The 23,069-nt window shown below is 41.8% G+C and overlaps 1 protein-coding gene across 1 annotated transcript; it reads left to right on the top strand.

Annotated features, from left to right (window-relative positions):
• The first annotated feature begins 8,197 nt into the window (after positions 1-8,197).
• On the top strand, positions 8,198-14,142 carry LOC311116624 (cholecystokinin-like). The gene is made up of 4 exons (XM_084157435.1): positions 8,198-8,316; positions 9,355-9,475; positions 9,791-9,949; positions 12,800-14,142. The coding sequence occupies exons 2-4, from the start codon at positions 9,355-9,357 to the stop codon at positions 12,934-12,936; spliced, it is 417 nt and encodes a 138-aa protein (XP_084013561.1). The 5' UTR covers positions 8,198-8,316; the 3' UTR covers positions 12,937-14,142.
• The last annotated feature ends 8,927 nt before the right edge of the window (positions 14,143-23,069 follow it).

The following is a 23,069-nucleotide window of genomic DNA, read 5'->3' as shown; positions in this document are numbered from 1 at the left end:
AAATAATTGGTTTTGGCTATTTCAGTCACACCTGTTGCTGACAGGTGTATAAAATCGAGCGCACAGCCATGCAATCTCCATAGACAAACATTGGCAGTAGAATGACCTTACTGAAGAGCTCAGTGACTTTCAACGTGGCACTGTCATAGGATGCCACCTTTCTAAGTCAGTTTGTCAAATACCTGCCCTGCTATAGCTGCCCCGGTCAACAGTAAGTGCAAAACTCACTACCGAGTTCCAAACTGCCTCTGGAAGCAACGTTAGCACAAGAACTGTTCGTTACATTTTTTATGCCTAGCAGGACAGAACATTTTCCATTTCACGCACTTATCAAGAGAACATCCCTGGTCATCCCTACTGCCTATGATCTGGCGGACTCAATAAACACACATGCTTTGTTTGTAAATTATGTCTGAGTGTTGGAGTGTGCCCCTGGCTATCCGTAAAGAAAAAAATGAAAAAAATAAGAAAATTGTGCCGTCTGGTTTACTTAATATAAGGAATTTAAAATGATATAAACTTGTACTTTTGCTTTTGATACTTAAGTATATTTTTGCAATTATATTTACTTTTGATACTTAAATATATTTTAAACCAAATACTTTTAGACTTTTACTCAAGTAGTATTGTACTGGGTGACTTTCACTTTTACTTGAGTCATTTTCTATTAAGGTATCTTTACTTTTACTCAAGTATGACAATCGGGTACGTTTTCCACCACTGTGTAACAGTGAGAGAAAAAAAGGTTTATACGGTAAACAATGCATATGTCGGCTCAATTGGAAAATACCTTTACATTTAAAACGCGCTACAGCGCTGGACTTCGGCGATCAAGATTGAATCAAGCCCCTTAACTGCTTCACCCGCTGATGACTTGTGACTGTACTGGGCTTCCATATAGCAGAGGCAGTTTGGTGTCTTGCCTGATGAGTAAACTTGCTTGAAACATAAAGACTTGTGTTAGCTCCTTAATGCCTATGCTTTATTTCAAAAGGCAAACTCAGACTAGGAGTTGTGAGCACCACCCAGATTCGATACCTGGCCAGTCATACAAGCAGACTATCCACACTCTCTTTTCAGAAGCTTGAGGAGATAACATCTGTCTCCAGATCACCATGTGAGCATAGAATGCCAAACCACCTCCAATACACATATTATACAGACAGACCGACAGACTGTCTGAGGAGCGTCAACACCATGCAGGACATCAAACTGTCTAATTAGTCTTCCTTATTCAACTTCACACTGGAGATTCAGTGACAGAGAAATGACTGTAAATGTGACTGTGTGTGTGTGTGTGTTAGGTCAAAGTAACCCAGTTTCTCCACTTCAAACTGAATTAATTCTGTCAGAAACCTCCCTTCTCCCATCAACACTATCTAAGCATAATTATGCGCACGTAAATTATATATGTAAAGGGTTCAAACCCTGGTTGGTCTATGTGCCACAAGCCCGTGTTTAACCCTCTGAGCATAACTGGGTTCAAACCCTGGTTGGTCTATGTGCCACAAGCCCGTGTTTAACCCTCTGAGCATAACTGGGTTCAAACCCTGGTTGATCTATGTGCCACAAGCCTGTGTTTAACCCTCTGAGCATAACTGGGTTCAAACCCTGGTTGATCTATGTGCCACAAGCCCGTGTTTAACCCTCTGAGCTAAAGCCTCTGCATTAACTAGGGGAGCCAACAAACGTCTGACAGTCTGTTCCCCAAACCACCTCTGTTACATGAATAAATGTTGTTTGTTTGTTTGTTTGTTAGAACATTGTCCTCTAACCAGTTTCTGCCCAGTTTTTATGTTTTCTCATAAGAATTGTTGTTATCTCAGAATGATGCATTAATAACGTGCGCGCGCCTGTGTGTGTGTGTAAAGGTGATGCTACAGAGATAGATGCATTAATACCCCGGTGAATAATTGATTGGATTGTGTTTACTCGGAAATGGAGGCTCTGTCTATAATCTGTCATTTACATGCCCTCTGCAATGGTTTCTCTCTCTTTCTCTCCCTCTCTCCATTTCATTCTGTTTCTGTCCCCCTCTCACTCTGACACTCTGTCTTTTTCTTTCTCTTTCCACCTCCACCCTCTCTCTCCCGTTGTCTTATTGCCCCCTCTCACTTCTTTCTCATTCTTCCTCTCCGTCCCCCTCTCCCTCTCCCTCTCCCTCTCTCCCTCCCTCTCTCTCTCTCTCTCTCAAATGTGTTTACATCGATAGAGGTATGAGGAATGGTTGAGATGTTTCAGCTTTAGGAGTGTTTCTATAGCAGTGGAAGGTTTCTATTGTTAAAATAAAATAAATCTCATAAAGAATCTCTCTATGACTGAGCAAAATACATTCTGGATCCTACATTCAGAGTGCCTTTTATGTCCTTCAGACTTTATGTGTGTACATTTTGATAAAGTGTTCAATTTAACAGCTGGATTACATACTGTACATCTATGCTCTAGAACAATTCTATATCAGTGTGTTTCCATTCAAATAAAGTTATGTTTTCTCTGAAAATCCCCATTTTGAAATGTTCCACTCCTACGTCATGTTTGTCCAACTTCTAGGAATATTTTAACACACTTAACCCCAAGATTTTCCATAGTTTTCACCATCATTATAAAGGCCTAAATTCAATCAGATCAAGCATTAACCGGCGATAGCAGACACCTGCATAGCGGTGTTGGAGCCGTCAAATGTGTGAGCAGCTGCTCTTGTCATCATTGTCACGAAGGCACACCCGTCCCACATGCGTAAAATTGCATGAAAATAACCCCTAGTTATGTTGTTGCTTTGGGAAAGTAATTTCTGAAGATTTGTACTTATTTAAAGGGAAAATCTGCAGTTGCTGTTGCTACATACATTTGGGGATTTATACATTTATGATATGTACCCATTGATTCCTGGAGAATATAACCTATAAATGCCTCATGAGCTTAGTTCAATTGTCGTACCCCATCAGAACCCAAAATATAAGCTTGTTTTACTACAATGTTTGTAAACAAAGTAAATGTAAACAAACACCATACAGCCTCAAAACATGGTTAAATCTATATGTTTTACATCATGGATGGCCAGCCATTGCATCCATACAGTAGCTCTGTCTATGAATTTGAGAATGGTAACATTTCTTCAGCCCCATCCCTTAGCTTGTTATCGAAACAGGGGTGGGGAGTCCACTTTGTTATAGTTTCAACTGCTGATTGCCGCTTTAAAGCGATTAGTGATTTACATTTTTTCCTTAGGTGTAAGGTCAACCCTGTAACGTGAACGTTAAGATGCAAACATAAACCCTGTCACTTTACAGTTTTTCCCAATTGCTAAAACACAATTTTGCAAACTAGGCTGGTTTTATCAAAATACTTAACACAATTCACAAAACCACACACCCAAACTGCAAAATACCTCATATATCCTGCAAAATGAAACACTGCAACCAAAACTACATATAGCATTATCAATAATAATAATAATATGCCATTTAGCAGACGCTTTTATCCAAAGCGACTTACAGTCATGCGTGCATACATTTTTTGTGTATGGGTGGTCCCAGGGATCGAACCCACTACCTTGGCGTTACAAGCGCCGTGCTCTACCAGTTGAGCTACAGAGGACCACTAATCAAAAATCAAAAATCAAAAATCAAAATCAAACATTTGCACAAAATTGCACACCCTTCATTCATATTACCAGATTTTTGTCTAACCAACTACACACTGGTGGGCATAATGAAAATCACTCTCATCTTTAGTATGCTTTGCTATAATACTAAAATAGTTCAAATTGTAGAAAATTCTTCAGATTGTTCATATGCACAGAAGTATTTGCAGATACACACACATGCTGTTGAAACATTTATTATTTTATTTTTCACCAAACAAGTCAGTGCAACATATGCACAGCAGATATATTTACATTGGACTGAACAAAAATATGGTCACAAAAAACAGTAAACTGAAAAAGAAAATTGAAGAAAAAATTTGCAGAAAAAAAATATATATAAAAAAAAGAGGCAAGAAAAATAATTAGGCAGCATCTTGCCGCACAGCTGTGTCTGGCCACAACGCCTCGTCCACATCACAGGCAATATCTTCCCTTGCCAGACATCAAGGGAAGAAGCGCCTTGAGTGCCTTATCCATCCCTGAATCGCATCCACATCAATCTCATCACATGCTTCCTCTTCCATAGCCTGCACAAGAGGCATGCGCACAAAGGGCTGCCGGTCGTATACCTTCCACCGCCATGCCGAAAATAACTATTCTATGGGGTTCAGAAATGGTGAGTATGGTGGGAGGTATTGCACGAGAAATGGTGGGTGGTCAGCAAACCAGTTTTGGACTGGGGCTGCACGATGAAAGCTCACGTTGTCCCATACTACAACGTACCGGGTCCTTTGATGGTCTGCATCATTCATACGCTCTGGTGGTATGAGAATGTTGTGGAGTCTGTCCAGAAATGTGAGAATATGGGCTGTGTTGTATGGTCCAAGGTTGGCATGACGGTGGAGGACACCATGCGTATTGGAGATGGCAGCGCACATTGTGATGTTCCCACCACGTTGGCCAGGAACATCTATAATGGCTCTGTGGCCAATGACGTTTCTCCCCCTTCTTCTGGTCTTTGCTGAACCCAGCCTCATCTATAAAGATGAACTCATGTGGGATTGCATGAGCATCCATTTCCAGTACTCCCTGAAAACAAAGAACAAAAGCAGTCAATATGGTGTCATCCAGTACACTGGGAAACAATGTTGCGTGTAGTGTACTGCAGTCAATATTGTACTTACATCTACATATACTCGTCTGACCTCTTTGTTTCTTTGAGAGTTTCTCTCAAACGGCACCTTATAAAGTTGTTTCATTCTGATTTGGTTTCGCTTGAGAATGCGAGCCAATGTGGACAGACTGACTCGTTGAATGTTGTTGAATATGGTGTTGTCTTGGATGATGTGGCTTTGAATTTCTCATAATCTGATTTCATTATTTTCCAAAACCAAGTTTACAATGGCAGCTTCCTGTACCCCGGTGAACATTTGGCCCCTTCCTCCACCATGGTTGCGTCTCTCAGTCCTTTAGAAGAAAAAAAAATATATATATATATAGGGCTTGGACAATGCAGCCTAAAGATATTTCCCCCACAGTAGGGTAAATTGTACAGGACACTTGTGCAGTTAGTGTATGACATCAGCCATTCATGAAGTAAACAGGTGTCACCCAGCTGATACACTATGACATGGGGTGTACTGCATAGTGTGAAAGAAATGTTGGTTACATACCTGTACTCCAGTCTAAATGTCCGGATGACACAGGCGACAGTAAAACGGCTCAAGTTGGGCTGCACTCTCTGTCCAGCCTCTCGCATTGTCAGCCCATGGTTGATGACATGACCAACTAAGGTTGCTCTGATTTCATTTGAAAGTTGTTGTCTTCTTTGGCCATGAACTCCTCTACCAGCTCTACCCCTACCTCTCACTCTTCCTCCCCCTATCATTCTCTCTCACCCTCCCTCTTCCTCTTCCTCTTCCTCTCTCTGCAACGTCTTCCATTGTTGTTGTAAAACAAAAGGTGCTCACCTGTGATCTTTTCATAGTGCTTACTTCCTGATTGAAGTGGTAACAATTAACCATTGAGGTGTTTGGCCAGGTGGCACATGTATTGGCCAATTAGCTCAAGTAGTGTCATTTTGAATGGCAGTGTTTTGAAATGGCAAAAATGTGACTTTATGTCAGATTGTTGTGTCTTATGCAGAGAACCGTGTGCAGTGCATTTAAAAAGTGCCATTTTGAATTGCAAAATGTGTGTAAAGCAGAAAATGTGTTTAGACTTTTGGAGACTTGAGAAGAGGTTTTGCTCTCTGTGTGTCAGTTTAAATAATTGTGCTGTGCATGTCATTTTAGTGTATTAGCAATTGGAAAAAACTGTAACTGTCACTTTTATAGTACATTTTTCTTAAGATGGGAAAACATGTGCGTTATGAAGTTGAACATGTGCTCTTTATGGCAGCATTTTAAAATTAGGTTAAATAAATAGTTATTTTTGACAAAATTACACTACCCAAAAGGTACTCTATTCGTAAAATGACACTTCACTTTCAGCAGGTATATATAAGTACTAGATCACATTGATTTAGGTTGTGTGCTGTTCTTACAAGTTGTGCGCTGTCCATACAAGTTGTGCACTGTCCTTACAAGTTGTGTGCTGTTCTTACAAGTTGTGCGCTGTCCTTACAGGCTGTGTGCTGTTCTTACAAGTTGTGTGCTGTTCTTACAAGTTGTGTGCTGTTCTTACAAGTTGTGTGCTGTTCTTACAAGTTGTGCACTGTCCTTACAAGTTGTGTGCTGTTCTTACAAGTTGTGCACTGTCCTTACAAGTTGTGCACTGTCCTTACAAGTTGTGCACTGTTCTTACAAGTTGTGTGCTGTTCTTACAAGTTGTGTGCTGTTCTTACAAGTTGTGTGCTGTTCTTACAAGTTGTGCACTGTCCTTACAAGTTGTGTGCTGTTCTTACAAGTTGTGCGCTGTTCTTACAAGTTGTGCGCTGTCCTTACAAGTTGTGCGCTGTTCTTACAAGTTGTGTGCTGTTCTTACAAGTTGTGCACTTACAAGTTGTGCACTGTTCTTACAAGTTGTGTGCTGTTCTTACAAGTTGTGCACTGTCCTTACAAGTTGTGTGCTATCCTTACAAGTTGTGTGCTGTTCTTACAAGTTGTGTGCTGTTCTTACAAGTTGTGTGCTGTTCTTACAAGTTATGTGCTGGTTGGCTCGACACTGCTATGGATCCAATCCCACACACCCATACACCCACACACACACACAACCAAACACACACACCCACACACACATACCCACAAACACAAAACCACACACAACAACACACACGAACGCACCCACACCATCACACAAACACACACCCAAACACACACACCCACAAACACACAACCACACACACGCATGCACCTTCGCTATCACACAAACACGTACCCACGCTCACACACACATACATACCTCCTACGCCACCCATAGCAGGGCTAATCAATTCAAATTGGAACAGGCTTGGCTGCGCCTCCCACACTAGTGTATGTGTGTGGCTACAGCCAATGTTACACCATCTCCACCTAAAGACTGAAAGAGAGAAAGACTGTGTGTGTGTGAGTGCAGAGTGTGAATTATAGGGGGGAGGTTGTATGGGTGTGTGTGTGAGTGAGTGAGTGAGTGAGTGAGTGAGTGAGTGAGTGAGTGAGTGAGTGAGTGAGTGAGTGAGTGAGAGAGAGAGAGAGAGAGAGAGAGAGAGAGAGAGAGAGAGAGAGAGAGAGAGAGAGAGAGAGAGAGAGAGCGAGAGAGAGAGAGAGAGAGAGAGAGAGACAGGAAGGAGGAAAGAAAGAGCGTTTCTAGCGAAAGAACGGGAGAGATAGTTTAGAATATGAGAAAAAGGAGAAGGGGGAAGTATAAGAGAAAGACTCTCAGTCCACATGCTTACAAGCTTCATCTGTGGTAATGATATCATAATATAAGTGGCTTGAAAGGGTCCTTGGAGCTCGAGGAGACCAGTGAAAAGACAAGTGAAGACTTTCTCTCTGTGACAGCGTTGTAAACCCTCTGATAGATTGTTAGGATGTTGTTCCCTTAACGAGGATATTAACCTGAGACAGCTGATCAATGCCTAGTGATTAGAACTGATTGATCAGGTCGCCACGGTGATCGAAGAGTCGCTTTAATCCCTCATATTCCCATCCAATCAACTGAAAGAGAGCGAGAGAGAGATAGAAAGGGAGGATGGAGGGGGGGAGAGAAAGGAGAAGGAGAGAGAGGGGGGGGGAAGAGAGAGAGAGAGAGGGGGGGGAAGAGAGAGAGAGAGAGGTGGTGGGGAGAGAGAAAGGGGGAGACATAGTGAACATAGCTGTGTAATTGTGGGACTGGAGAGGTAGATACCAAGGGCCATTCTCTTCTCTCTCTCTCTCTCTCTCTCTCTCTCTCTCTCTCTCTCTCATTACATCTGGAAGTCTGTCATACCTAATTCAAAATCTAAATTCTACAATATGTGTTTACTGGTTGCAATCCAGGTTAGCTGGTCTGGTCTAACATATAGGTAATGCCCCCTAGAGGGCCTAATGGGCATAACCAAGCTCACACAAACACACACCCTTAGAAAACACAAAATGACACACAGACTGAGTCATCATTGAGGTAAAAGCTGACACAAAACATAGCGCACACACACACTGGTTGGAGAGCAGGGGTGTATATAAGGGGTGTCTCTCTCTCTGAGCGGAGAAGTCCCTTCATCCCTCTCTCACTCACTCCTCCAACACAAGGACTCTCTCTCTTTCCTCAAGGTAAGAACAGAAATTCTTCCTTTTTTCTCTCGCTCTATGAGTGTTTTTCTCTCTATTTCTCTACTTATCAAACCTTTATTCAGTTCATTGAGAACAAATGAATTACCTAATTGGATGTAGTTGTTCTTGAGTCAGGTATAAGAACAAGAAATCTGGAGAACAATCTTTTAATGTAATTAAAATGCTATATTTTCTTGTTAGGTTGTAATACTAATAATATAATATGCCATTTAGCAGACGCTTTTATCCAAAGCGACTTACAGTCATGTGTGCATACATTTTTATGTATGGGTGGTCCCAGGGATCAAACCCACTACCCTGGTGTTACAAGCGCCATGCTCTACCAATCGAGCAACAGAGGACCACAGTTGTGTTTGATCAAGTAGATCAATTATGTAGCTTGGACTGCCGTGTGTGTAATGAGTGATCTGTTGAAGTGTATGTGAATGATCGGTTGAAGTGCATCAGCTTAAGTGTAGGTTTAAGTGATGGGAACAACTGACAGTGACCTCACTGGTCTCCCCATAGACCACATTACAGACTGCTGACATTTATCAGTCATTCAGATGGACAATTAATGTGCCATACTTAACTTTGTGTCATTTTGTCTTTTAGGGTAAAATATGTCAGATTTTCCAAAGATCACTTTAGTCTCCATTATATTCTATTCTGGTATATTCTATTGTAGCATATTTTATTTTGACTAATAATCAGTAATTCAGTAATATTCTGACTCAATGAGTGAAGAGATCTCTGAGGGGAGGGAAGAGAAAGAAAGATCAGGAGTGAAAGAGAAGGAAAATGATTTTTGCGGTTTTGCTAAGTATCTCCAGAACAATGCAATGACCTTATCACATCACTAATGCCTCTTTTGGATAAACAAGTCAACACTTACAGTAAATGAGTTAAGTGGTAGCTTGGTTTTTCCCGGAGCAGCGCTGAACATAGCAGACAGAAGAAAGAAGCAGTTTACACCTTTATGTCACAGTCCTCTCCACTCCTCTCACCGCTACCCCTCTTCCGCTCTCTCTCCCCTAGATGACTGCGGGGTTGTGTGTGTGTGTTCTGTTGGTGGTCCTGTCCACTGGCTGTTTGGGACGACCCCAGTCCTCTCCCCCCCTCCAAGAGGGCCGCCCTGCCATGCTCCCTTCTTCTGAAGGTAAGAACAGGGAGATGTACCACATCTGGATGTCAAATACATTTCTATCAAATACCTTCAAATACCTGAGCTGCGCTTGATTCATCTTTCCTGGTACAATGGAACCGATGAATACATTTTTGTTCAAACTGGTGTCCTGATGATATGATTAATGTTTATGCTTTTTATGGCAATCCTTGGGCTCTAGAAAGAGGCAATAGCAATAAAAGATTATATCCATTATATTATCATAATTTTTGTAGCTATGTCATTGAATTGCACCAACCCAAGACAGTAGACAAAAGCTAACAAGGTGTTTCGTATTCCCTTTGATAGCACGTCTTGAAGCCAACGCCCACTACCTCTCCGAGCCACGCCTCAGACAGACACGCTCCGCCCCTTTGGACAATACCATCCCATATACGGTAGAAGAAGGTGGAGACTCCAGAGCCAACCTCAGTGAATTGTTGGCTAGACTCATCTCCTCACGGAAAGGTGGGTGAGTGAGTGAGTGAGTGAGTGAGTGAGTGAGTGAGTGAGTGAGTGAGTGAGTGAGTGAGTGAGTGAGTGAGTGAGTGAGTGAGTGAGTGAGTGAGTGAGTGAGTGAGTGAGTGAGTGAGTGAGTGAGTGAGTGAGTGTGTGTGTGTGTGTGTGTGTGTGTGTGTGTGTGTGTGTGTGTGAGAGAGAGAGAGAAAGAGAGAGAGAGACAGGCAGGAGAGAGAGAGGCATGAGGGAGGGAGTGGAAAGAGAGAGATGAGGTAGAGAGAGAAGAGAGGGAGAATGATAGAAGATATGAGGGAGAGAGAGAAGAGAGAGACAAAAGGGAGAGAGAGAGAGAAGCGAGAAAATATGAATAAAGCTCACATTGTTCTCTTCAAGTAATTTTTAGAACCTCTCCCTCTCTCTTTCACTCTGATCGCTATTAAAGTGAGAGTGTGTTGTTTGGTCTAAATGGCTTGTGGTTTTGAAAAGCTTTCGTGGTTTGTACATGGAAGTGTGTGTGTGTATATCTTTCTGGTCTTTGGCTTTCGTTCCATCTCCTTAAATGTCTCTGCTTTGTCAGTGACAGGATCTATAAAGACACTTGTTCTGTGACAGGATCAGGGGAGATCTCAGTCGGGGCTTTTACACTAGTTGACAACAACTGTAGAGATATTCTGTCCGAGCTTTAGATATTCTGTCTGCGTTAGTGTGATGTTATACACACACGCACACACATACACAGACACACACACACACCTCCGTTCAGAAGATAACAGACAGAGAACAGCATGATAAAGACGTGAACGGATAGTACCATGGGGCTACTGAAGATAGCGTTGGTGTCATCACAGTCTATCTAATGAGTTAGTTTTGGCATGTATTCTGTAAGAGGTGCCGTTATACTCAAGCGGTAGAACATTGTAAGTGCCCACTTCAACAACTACTTATGATAAAGTTCACAAAACAATCCGAATTTACTACTTCCATCTGAGATAAATATATAAGTGCTGAGTTCAAGTGTTAAACTCATGGGTTAAAGGTCCAATGCAGCCATTTTATCTCAATGTCAAATCATTTCTGGGTAACAATTAAGCACCTTACTGTGATTGTCTTCAATAGAATAGAATAGCTTCTTAGCAAAGGGCAATTTCTCAAGCAAGAATTTAGCTGGGACTGTTTGGATTGGTCTGAGTGGGGAGGGGGAAACAGAAAATTAGCTGTTATTGACAGAGAGGTTTGGAACACTTTCTCATTGGTCTATTAACTAATTTACTACATTACGATGTCACCTAGCCTGATGACTCACACTAAATTCTTCCGCTGCTCTGTCGTTCGCTACATGCTTTAGTCTGAGACCGCCATCATTGAAGTCGTTTGTGGTGAAGAGGGGCGTTGTACAAAACAAAGTCATCATCGATTGGATTGTCTTTAACCCATCAGTGTATCAAAGCCTATGACCAATTTTCAAACCCCCGCTTTATCCCCGTGTGTTCTGGCTCTGGCCCAACCCATTGGTTTCTGGACCAATCACACGGCCCCAAATGTGTTCGCATTCGGTGAAGGGTCGGGGAGGAACTCAGATCCAGACACATTGCGAAGAAGAAACTAAAGTCTGTGGGCGTGGCGTAGCATTTGGCCGGAGCAAGGAGTCTGGGTAGCCAGGCAATATGTCAACATTGAAGGCCAAAACTCCATCACACCAAAACAAGCTGACATTTCTGGCGACCTTTTCAAACAGCTCTTACACTGAAAGGGTATTATCATAATTTTCACAATTTCACAATATTATTCCAACCTCATAGTGTGTAAATATATATAAAACACAGGAAAATCTAGTTTTTGACAGCACTGGGCCTTTAATGCAACATGCCAGAAATTCTAACTTTATTGCTTCAAAAGTTCATGTTCACAGTTTGTACCATGAAATCACGACCTACACAGCTAGTCTGTTATTATGTGCATCACTCTACGGTGTCAATGAGACAGAGACAGGGGGAAGGGTCAGAGAAACAGATGTAAAGCAAAAGAGAGAGAGGGAATACAACAAGTCAGAAAAATTGAGAGGGAGAAAGAGGGGTTTAATATTGCAGCTCTGAACCCAAATAAGTATTTAACATTTTAGTAATTTAGCAGATGCTCTTATCCAGAGCAATTTACAGTTAGTGAGTGCACATATATATTTTTTTCATACTGGCCCCCCGTGGGAAACGAACCCACAACCCTGGCGTAGCAAACACCATGCTCTACCAACTGAGCTACAGGGGACTATAGTAAAGGCTGTTATTCATTATATCACCAGACGGAGGGTTGGGCTTAGAACACTGGCCTCTGACACACATGCACATGCACAGGCACAAACACACACACACACACACACACACACACACACACACAGAGAGAGATCATTCTGAGACCTGTGAAGTGTCTTGGCTCACAGGGAGTATGTGAGGGACTCGCTGTAACACGCTTGACAGTTACACCTCCTACAATGACAATGTGTGTGTGTGCGTGTGTGTGTGTGTGTGTGTGTGTGTGTGTGTGTATGTGTGTGTGTATGTGGGTGGCATGGGAGGAGTGTTAAAAGCTCCCCAGTGACACGAACACCATCAATATTACCATAGTTCACACGCCAGTCAAACAACCACGATCAGATATCTCCAGTGTTAGCCATGTCTTATGTTAACTAATCTCTATCTGGTTAATTCCTTAGCTAATAAATCACATTCCCACAGCCCTTCTGTTGATATAGTATGTCTCTGCATGCGTGTGGGGCAGCCAAATTGTTTAACCCGTCACAAAGACTCACACCAGTAGAAGAGAAACAGGTGTTATAGCTCTCTCTTCTTTCCTCCCTCCCTCTAGGTTCTATCCGTAAGAACTCGACAGTGAACAGCAGAGCTAGCGGTCTCAGTGCTAACCACCGGATAAAAGACCGGGACTACAACGGGTGGATGGACTTCGGCCGCCGCAGCGCAGAAGAGTACGAGTACTCCTTGTAAAAAAGTAGTCCCTCTCTCCGAGAAAACAACAAACTCAGTTACTGTCCCGCGATAACAGTATATTTATTCTGTATTGATGTACATTTGTTTGTAAACACTACATGATGCAATATATACATATGCCACATTTTGCAGAAAATCTTTAAAGTTCTGGTTTTCTTTCCTGGTTTTCTGTCTGTTTTTGGTTTTGGAGGGAATTGAACGGAATGAAAAAAGGTGTTAATGGTAAAATATATATGATGTCATGAGATGAACTTGGATCAATAAAAGTTAAGAATGAACAGTATCTCAACAAAATGAGTTGACACGCACACCCACATAAGCATGCACGCACAGATAACAACTCACACAAACGACATAATACACTCATGGTATCACCTTAAGATGTTAAAGTAGAAATGTAAATAGTGAGCAGTGGCCCATTATAATGCATAAAGCTGGTAGAATGCAGAGCTCGATTCCTCTAGGACCCCAGTCCTGCTGCTTTTCAGTGCTCTTAATTAACCAATTAATAGAATTTATTGATTTATAAAGTGCAATGATTGGTCAGAGTGCACACACCTGGTTTCCCAGGTCTGAATCAGTCTTTGATTAAAAGGCAAGGATGAAAACTAGCAGACACTTCAGCTGTGCCCCCTTTACTTACAAACATGTCATTTGTGAACAACAGTACTGCCTGACATAACTGCTTTGCTCCAACAACCCACTCGGAATAGACTTCAACATCATGTTGTGATTCATATGTATTTTGTTGACCAACATCATTCAATGGCAGATATATCAAACATCAAGCCCAGTTACTGAAATTGAAGTTGAAATTATTTAGGGAAATGTACATCTTGATGTGTTACCAATCTAATTTGTTTTTAATTAATTACTTAAGTTGACAAAATGTTTAAATAACATGAAAACAACATTAGGGTTAACCTGTTTGTGCCTGATGGGAATGTACACAATGGGGCCTACATACTAAACTGAAAATGAAATACAGTGTTTTGAGATACAGTATCTTGGGATCGACTACAGAGAAGTGTTTTATTACTTGATGTGAATATCATACCATGAATCAAAGATGAGAAAACACAGGAATCTGGAAAATACCCAAATCATAAAATAGGCTTGATTTTGTGTTCTGCTTGGTTTGTGTTCTGTCTGTTTTGTTTCTCTCTACCTGCTGAAATAAAGACTGTTGGAGATACAGACTGTAAAGTGACTGGAACACTGGCATTCTAACTGGTGGAAATAAAGAAATGACAGCAGTGTAAAGAGATACTGCTCATTCATCTCCTAATAAATAAACCAATTAATAACCAAATCACATCATCGATAACCCAATCACATCATTAATAACCCAATCACATAATTGATAAGGCGATCGACAGACAATCTCATGAGCACACTAAAGATAGAATGGGTAAATATTGACAGAGCTGTGACAGAGAATAACCCAATCACATCATCAATAAGACAATCGCCAGACTATCTCCTGAGCACACTAAACACAGAACGGGTAAACATTGACAGAGCTGTGACAGAGAACAGGTAAATATTAGGTAAATATTGACAGACCTGTGGGAATGAAGAGAAATGGACAGAGATTAAATGTGAAGAACATATTCACTTATTCACCTCAGAACAGAGAGCAGTGCATGACAAGTAGAAGAAGAGACAGAAATACAGCACGTCATTGCTATAATGAATATTCAGCAATGGGTGCTATAGGCCAGACGTTCCCAAACTTTTTTGCTTCCTGACCCACCAATTGAGATGTCTTTTGAATCGCGACCCACCATAAGGGTTGAGCGGTGAAAAAACACACAGACCAAAGAATAAGTACAAAATATTATCTTGTCAGCGGAGAGAACATTTTGCCCTTTCAAAGCTAATCTCCTGCAATCCCACACATCCTGCCATGGAGATGGAGAACATTTTGCAGTTTTAAAGATAATTTCATAAAATTCTACGCATTTTGACATGGCTAATGCTATGCTCAAACATAACAAAATCAATGGAGGCCTGATTGTCTAGCTGCTATTTTTGTTGATTGTAAATGCTCAAAGATTATAGGCTATTATTGAAAAATAAATAGGTCAATTATCTTTTCTATATAGTTTCTATTTGGTTTTAGTCGTTTAAGTTTACACTGAAAGTGTTTTTCTATCCTGAAAATGTATATATAAAAACATGTGGGCAATGTCATCCCACAACCAACCTGGACACCTGCTGCGACCCACAAGTGGGTCCAGGCCCACAGTTTGGGAACCACTGCTATGCCTACATTGGTGGTACATGGAGTGTGATTAAATGCTTCAGTGAAAATGGTTCAGATGTCCTAGAGAGAATTTCAGAGAAGGGCATTTCCATGTAAAGAGCCCTATGAGCATTAATGTGAAGTTCATAAGAGCATATTACATTTGGTGTCAGATGAAAGCTAAGAGTCCGTTTTTTAAGTTTTTTATCAAGACATAGACGCTTGTCTATTTTCCATCCTAAAAATGTGGAATAGGCAAAGGCTTTGATATCTGGTCAAACCGATGGAAAAGGGGTATTAGAAAACATCTAGCAGCAAAATACTTAAGGTATTAGAAATACATAAAAACACAATTTTGAAGTAAATACACCTGCCAACTAATATCAACATTTTTATTTAGTTTTGCAAAAAATATTTTCCTTCTGTCAGTTTAAGAAATATTGCATATTGTCTTTTCATTCTGTTACCAAAACATCTTTAATATATTTTCGAATTTCTCTCCCTCATGAGGGAGGATAATGAAAGTTCACAGAAGTAACAAGTAAAGGTAGACCTACCAATTAGTTATAGTGTTTTTACTGATAATAATTAGGTTTATGATTTATTAAGTGGTTAAAGTGTTACCAAATTGGTAATAGAATGACCAACAATATCCGTAACAGAATGACTGCAACTGAATTGGCTACAATGGGAATTCATAGAGGTCACAAACCACAGTTGGGTCACTGGAATACTGTTATGTTCAGCTCATAACTGTTTCCTTTCTCTTTCTATCGCATGGTCAAAGCAAGCGTGTGAAAACAGTCTGGACAACCCCTCCCTTTCTCTCTCCCTGTCTCTCTTCTCTCTCTCTTCAGTTAATGTCACCTCTCCCATCTCTTACTGACACCTACCCATGAGCCCCCTCTCTATCCATTTACTTTAACCAGCCCTCTCACCCACTGAGCACTGACCGACACCAGACGTCCATGGACGTTGAAAGTTGTTGAAATGTGGTCAGTCCAAATCTTAACCAATCACTGATCGGTCTGTTTCACAAGTTTGGACAGCACAGTACAGAACAGTAAAGAACAGAAGAGTATAGTATAAGTCAGTACAATACAGTATAGTACTGTATAGTAGAGTAGAATTTAGTACACTAGAGTAGAATACAGTATAATTTACTGTATTGTGTACTATATTGTGCTGTACTGTACTCTACTGAACTATACTCTACTGTACTGTACTGTGATTTCCAAACTTTTGAGACATAGACATCTATAATTGTTACAGATTTGGTCCGGTCCAGACCTACCAACTTTGATCTTGTTTGGAAATTGTTTGCTTACAATTATAGCCAGTTTGTAGAATAATACCCAAACATGCAAAGGAGTATATTACATTTTTCTACCTAATTACATTCATAATTATGCATTTATGTATAGTACAGATCAGGGACCCATGATGTCATTCTGTTACCATCATTCTGTTACCGGGTGTTAATCCACTTCACTTACTGTAGTTCAATAACCAAAATAGATTTTTTCAAACTCAAGGTGTCATATCATAGCTGACACCCCATTCTTTCTGCAGACATCTTTGAATCTTAATTCGGAGTAGATATTTAGAGTTTTTGTAAAATGTGGTCACATTAAAACTGGGGGAAATTTTACCGTCATTCTGTTACCAAATTTTACATCTGCACTGTTATTCGAGTAAATGTGTTTTTGGAAAATAATTCAGTGGAAATTGTTTAAAATAGTCATTGTGTATGTACAGTATAGTGGGGTCCGAAATTATTGACACCCTTGATAAAGATATGCAATAATGACTGTATAAAATAAAAACGTTCTCAATCACGTTTTACAGCCTTCTAACCAATTGTACTATTATGTGTGTTTTTCCGCATTATTTGGAATTTATTCTGTACATAATGTTTCTGCCATCGTCTCTTATAACCAAAAAGAGCTTCTGGATATCAGGACAGCGATTACTCACCTCGCATTATTTGGAATTTATTCTGTACATAATGTTTCTGCCATCGTCTCTTATAACCAAAAAGAGCTTCTGGATATCAGGACAGCGATTACTCACCTCGTATTGGACAAAGATTCTTTCTTCAACAAGTCAGACACGAAGGATATCCTACAGACACCCGACAAGGCCCAAATCCCCGTCATTCGCATGAGAAAGAGACAGAGATATCGTGGACGTAGGTCGGGTGCCTTGTAAGGATCCGACGGCGAGTGAGTAAACTGCCTCTTCCATCAATCCTTTTAGCCAATGTTCAATCATTTGAGAATAAATTGGATGACCTAAGATTACGGTTATCCTACCAACGGGACATTAAAAACTGTAATATCTTATATTTCACCGAGTTGTGGCTGAACGACGACATGGACAACATACAGCTAGCGGGCTATACGCTACATCGGCAGGATAGAACGACTGACTCCGGTAAGACAAGGGGTGGCGGTCTGTGTATATTTGTAAACAACAGCTGGTGCACAAAATCAAATACTAAGGATTCTCGAGGTTTTGCTCGCCTGAGGTAGAGTATCTTATGATAAGCTGTAGACCACACTATTTACCAATAGAGTTTTCATCTATATTTTTCATGCTGTCTATTTACCACCACAAACCAATGCTGGCATTAAGATTGCACTGAATGAGCTGTATAAGGCCATAAGTGAACAGGAAAACGCTCATCCAGAGGCAGCGCTCCTAGTGGCCGGGGACTTTAATGCAGGGAAACTTAAATCCGTTCTACCTCATTTCTACCAGCATGTTAAATGTGCAACCAGAGGGAAAAAAACTCTAGACCACCTTTACTCCACACACAGAGACGCATACAAAGCTCTCCCTCGCCCTCCATTAGGCAAATCTGACCATAACTCTATCCTCCTGATTCCCGCTTATAAACAAAAACTAAAGCAGGAAGCACCAGTGACTCGGTTAATAAAAAAGTGGTCAGATGACGCAGATGCTAAGCTACAGGACTGTTTTGCTAGCACAGACTGGAACATGTTCCGGGATTCTTCAGATAGCATTGAGGAGTACACCACATCAGTCACTGGCTTATCAATAAGTGCATCGATGATGTCGTCCCCACAGTGACCGTATGTACATACCCCAACCAGACGCCATGGATTACAGGCAACATCCGCACTGAGCTAAAGGGTAGAGCTGCCACTTTCAAGGAGCGGGACTCTAACCCGGACGCTTATAAGAAATCCCGCTATGCCCTCCGACGAACCATCAAACAGGCAAAGAGTCAATACTCTTGAAAACTATTACAGACTACAAAGGGAAGCACAGCCGCGAGCTGCCCAGTGACACAAGACTTCCAGACGAGCTAAACCACTTCTATGCTCGCTTCGAGGCAAGCAACACTGAAGCATGCATGAGAGCACCAGTTGTTCCGGATGACTATGTGATCACGCTCTCCATAGCCAATGTGAGTAAGACTTTTAAGCAGGTCAACATTCACAAGGCCGCAGGGCCAGACGGATTACCAGGACATGTACTCCGAGCATGTGCTGACCAACTGGCAAGTGTCTTCACTGACATTTTCAACATGTCCCTGACTGAGTCTGTAATACCAACATGTTTCAAGCAGACCACCATAGTCCCCGTGCCCAAGGACACTAAGATAACCTGCATAAATGACTACCGACCCGTAGCACTGACGTCTGTAGCCATGAAGTGCTTTGAAAGGCTGGTCATGGCTCACATCAACACCATTATCCCAGAAACCCTAGACCCACTCCAATTTGCATACCGCCCCAACAGATCCACAGCTGATGCAATCTCTATTGCACTCCACACTGCCCTTTCTCACCTGGACAAGAGGAACACCTACGTGAGAATGCTATTCATTGACTACAGCTCAGCATTCAACACCATAGTGTCCTCAACGCTCATCACTAAGCTAAGGATCCTGGGACTAAACACCTCCCTCTGCAACTGGATCCTGCCTGGACTTCCTGACGGGCCGCCCCCAGGTGGTAAGGGTAGTTAACAACACATCTGCCACACTGATCCTCAACACGGGGGCCCTTCAGGAGTGCGTGCTCAGTCCCCTACTGTACTCCCTGTTCACCCATGACTGCATGGCCAGGCACGACTCCAACACCATCATTAAGTTTGTTCGGACTATTTGCACTGACATTTCGGATCCCACTGTAGTTATATGGTTTGTTTAACTTTGCAATCAATGGTTTTGTTCAGTCTACGTTTAAAGTGAAAAAGTCTCAGCGTCATTCTGTTACTGTGGAATTGCCCAGAAGTTAGGTCTCCTCTGAATGCAAAGTGCTTTGAGTTCTTTAAAGTGTGATACAGTACTGTACAGTTCAGCCAGATCATTCAGAATCACATGCTCTGACTGCTGCTGTCGAACCCATCTAGCAGAGCAATCTAGACCTTATATCTAATCAAACATTTTAAAGACAATTTGAGACGTTTTAGAGAGAATTTCTGATTTATTATTTGACAGTTTGACATCTCTTTTAGTCATAGGCTATTTTTATTAATTTGACTAAAGGGAAATGTGTGTGTGTAAACTAGTGAATTATTCAGGTAGCGTGATGAGGTCTTTAGGGAGAGATGTGAGGAGCAAGTGTAAACAGAGTTCCCTGAGGAGCTTCTAACAACAGATCTAGGATCAGTTTACCCTCACCTCAATCATTAGCATTTTAGCAGACACTCTTATCCAGAGCAACTTACAGTTAGTGAGTGCATACATTTTTTCATACTGGCCCCTTGTGAGAATCAAACCCACAACCCTGTTGTTGCAAGCGCCATGCTCTACCAATTGAGCTACAGGAAACACAACACACTGACCTTAGATCATCGTCTAGTGGACACTTCATCCTTCTCCCTGGAGAAGTCCTAAACTGAAGCAGAGAAGAAAAGAGATGGTGAAATATCAATCAGGCCTACCTCAATCGTTGAGTGTAATGAAGAAGCCAATCTCACCACAAACGCGCATTCCTATTAGAAATTGAATCATGAATCATGTTTTCCCCTTATATTTAGTTATTCATTCCTCCAAAATGTATCGGCGTTATTTTCCTCTTTTGCCAGTATCATTAATATTTAGGCCTAGTCTACTGTGTGCAAGCTTAATTTGGATCCTGGGCTCATGGGATCCTGAGTGGCGCCGCGGTCTAAGGCACTGCATTGCAGTGCTTGAGGCATCACTACAGACCCAGGTTTGATCCCGGGCTGTATCACAACCAGCTGTAATCGGGCACAATTGGCCCGGCGTCATCCGGGTTAGGGGATGGTTTGGCTGGGGTAGGCCGTGATCGTAAATAAGAATTTGTTCTTAACTGACTTGCCTAGTTAAATAAAATAAAATCTTGTCGAGGAAATGTTTGGTTTGAGTTATTGGCGGATTTCAGATTTAAATACAGTAATTTACCCGTTTGCAATCCTCCAAGTGTATGCCATGTTCAGGTGTACATGAACACTCTATACCCTTATGAGAAAGACATTTTTTTATTTTCATATAGTAATGTTTCCTTGGTCTCTGAGCTCCAGTCTGTCAGTGTTTGTCATGGAACGGGCAGTCCTTCCCCGGGAGGAAGAGCAGCTCCGTCTTGCCGAGGTTCAGCTTGAGGTGGTGATCAGTCATCCACACTGATATGTCTGCCAGACATGCAGAGATGCGATTCGCCACCTGGTTATCAGAAGGGGGAAAGGAGAAGATTAGTTGTGTGTCGTCTGCGTAGCAATGTTAGGAGAGGCCATGTGAGGATATGACAGAGCCAAGTGACTTGGTGTATAGCGAGAATAGGAGTGGGCCTAGAACTGAGCCCTGGGGGACACCAGTGGTGAGAGCACGTGGTGCGGAGACAGATTCTCGCCACGCCACTTGGTAGGAGCGACCTGTCAGGTAGGACGCAATCCAAGAGTGAGCCGCGCCGGAGATGCCCAACTCGGAGAGGGTGGAGAGGAGGATCTGATGGTTCACAGTATCAAAGGCAGCAGACAGGTCTAGAAGGACAAGAGCAGAGGAGAGAGAGTTAGCTTTAGCAGTGCGGAGAGCCTCCGTGACACAGAGAAGAGCAGTCTCAGTTGAATGACCAGTCTTGAAACCTGACTGGTTTGGATCAAGAAGGTAATTCTGAGAGAGATAGCAAGAGAGTTGGCTAAAGACGGCATGCTCAAGAGTTTTGGAGAGAAAAGAAAGAAGGGATACTGGTCTGTAGTTGTTGACATCGGAGGGATCGAGTGTAGGTTTTTTGAGAAGGAGTGCAACTCTCGCTCTCTTGAAGACGGAAGGGACATAGCCAGCGGTCAAGGATGAGTTGATGAGCGAGGTGAAGTAAGGGAGAAGGTCTCCGGAAATGGTCTGGAGAAGAGAGGAGGGGATAGGGTCAAGCGGGCAGGTTGTTGGGCGGCCGGCCGTCAAAAGTCGCAAGATTTCATCTGGAGAGAGAGGGGAGAAAGAAGTCAAAGCATAGGGTAGGGCAGTGTGAGCAGGACCAGCAGTATCACTTGACTTAACAAACGAGGATCGGATGTCGTCAACCTTCTTTTCAAAATGGTTGACGAAGTCATCCACAGAGAGGGAGGAGGGGGGAGGGGGAGGAGCCTATTGCTAGTAGCCTATTGCTAGTTACCCATTCTAAAACTGACTGGAGCTCTATGTTAAGGGTGTCAGTTATTTATTTTACTGTTGCAGCCGACATGTATACTGTTGAGTTGTCAGTGTACATAGACACACATGCTTTTGCCCTGTGGTACACCACACTCAACTGAATTTGTATGAAAGAGGCTTCCATTAACGAAAAGCTTCTGTGTTCTATTAGATAGGTAACTCTCAATCAATAATAAGGCAGAGGATGCAAATCCATAACACCTACGTTTTTTCAATAGGTTATTATCAATCAAAAGCTGCACTGAAGTCTAACAAATCAGCTCCCGCAATCTTCTTATTATTATGGTGTCAGAATCTTTCATAAAATGTTCCACAACACTATCAATTTCTTTCAGCCAATTATCAGTTATTTGTGTCAGCGCCGAGCATGTTGAGTGCCATTCCCTATAAGCATGCTGAAAGTCTGTTGTTAATTAGTTTTCTGTAAAATAACTTTTTACAAACATTTTTTTCAAAAGTTTACTGAGCACTTGTAACAGGGTGATTGGTCGGCTGTTTGAACCATTAAAGGGTGCTCTGCTATTCTTGGGTAGCGGAATGACCTTTGCCTCCCTCCATGTCTGGGGGCACACACCGTCTTCTAGGCTTAAATTGAAGAAGTGGCAAACATGTCACAATGTATTCCGCTACCAACCTCAGCAATTTACCATCCAGGTTGTCGGTACCAGGTGGTTTGTCCTTATTTATTAATATTTCATCTCTTCCACACACACTTTGCTGAACTCAAAACTACAGTGCTTGTCAATCATTATTTTGTCCATTATGTATGAACATGAAGGCTCAGCATTTGTTGTTTGCATGTAATTAATTAATATTAATAATATGCCATTTAGCAGACGCTTTTATCCAAAGCGACATACAGTCATGCGTGCATACATTTTTGTGTATGGGTGGTCCCGGGGATCGAACCCACTACCCTGGCGTAACAAGCGCCGTGCTCTACCAGCTGAGCTACAGAGGACCACGAATCTTGTCAACAAAAAAGTTATTAAAATGGTTGGCAATATCAAAGGGTTTTGTTATGAACAAGCCATCTGTCTCAATGAAGGATGGAGCCGAGTTTGCTTTTTTGCCTAGAATTTATTTTAAAGTACTCCAGAGCTTTTTACTATCATTCTTTATATCATTCAACTTTGTTCCATAGTATAGTTTCTTTTTCTTTTTGTTTAGTTTAGTTACGTGATTTCTCAGTTTCCCAGTCTGCTATGTTGTCAGACTTATTTGCTATTCCCATTG

Source organism: Coregonus lavaretus, assembly GCF_964263955.1.
Source record: "Coregonus lavaretus genome assembly, chromosome: 3".
In the NCBI taxonomy this organism is placed as follows: Eukaryota; Metazoa; Chordata; class Actinopteri; order Salmoniformes; family Salmonidae; genus Coregonus; species Coregonus lavaretus.
This window is presented reverse-complemented; position numbering and strand designations above follow the sequence as displayed.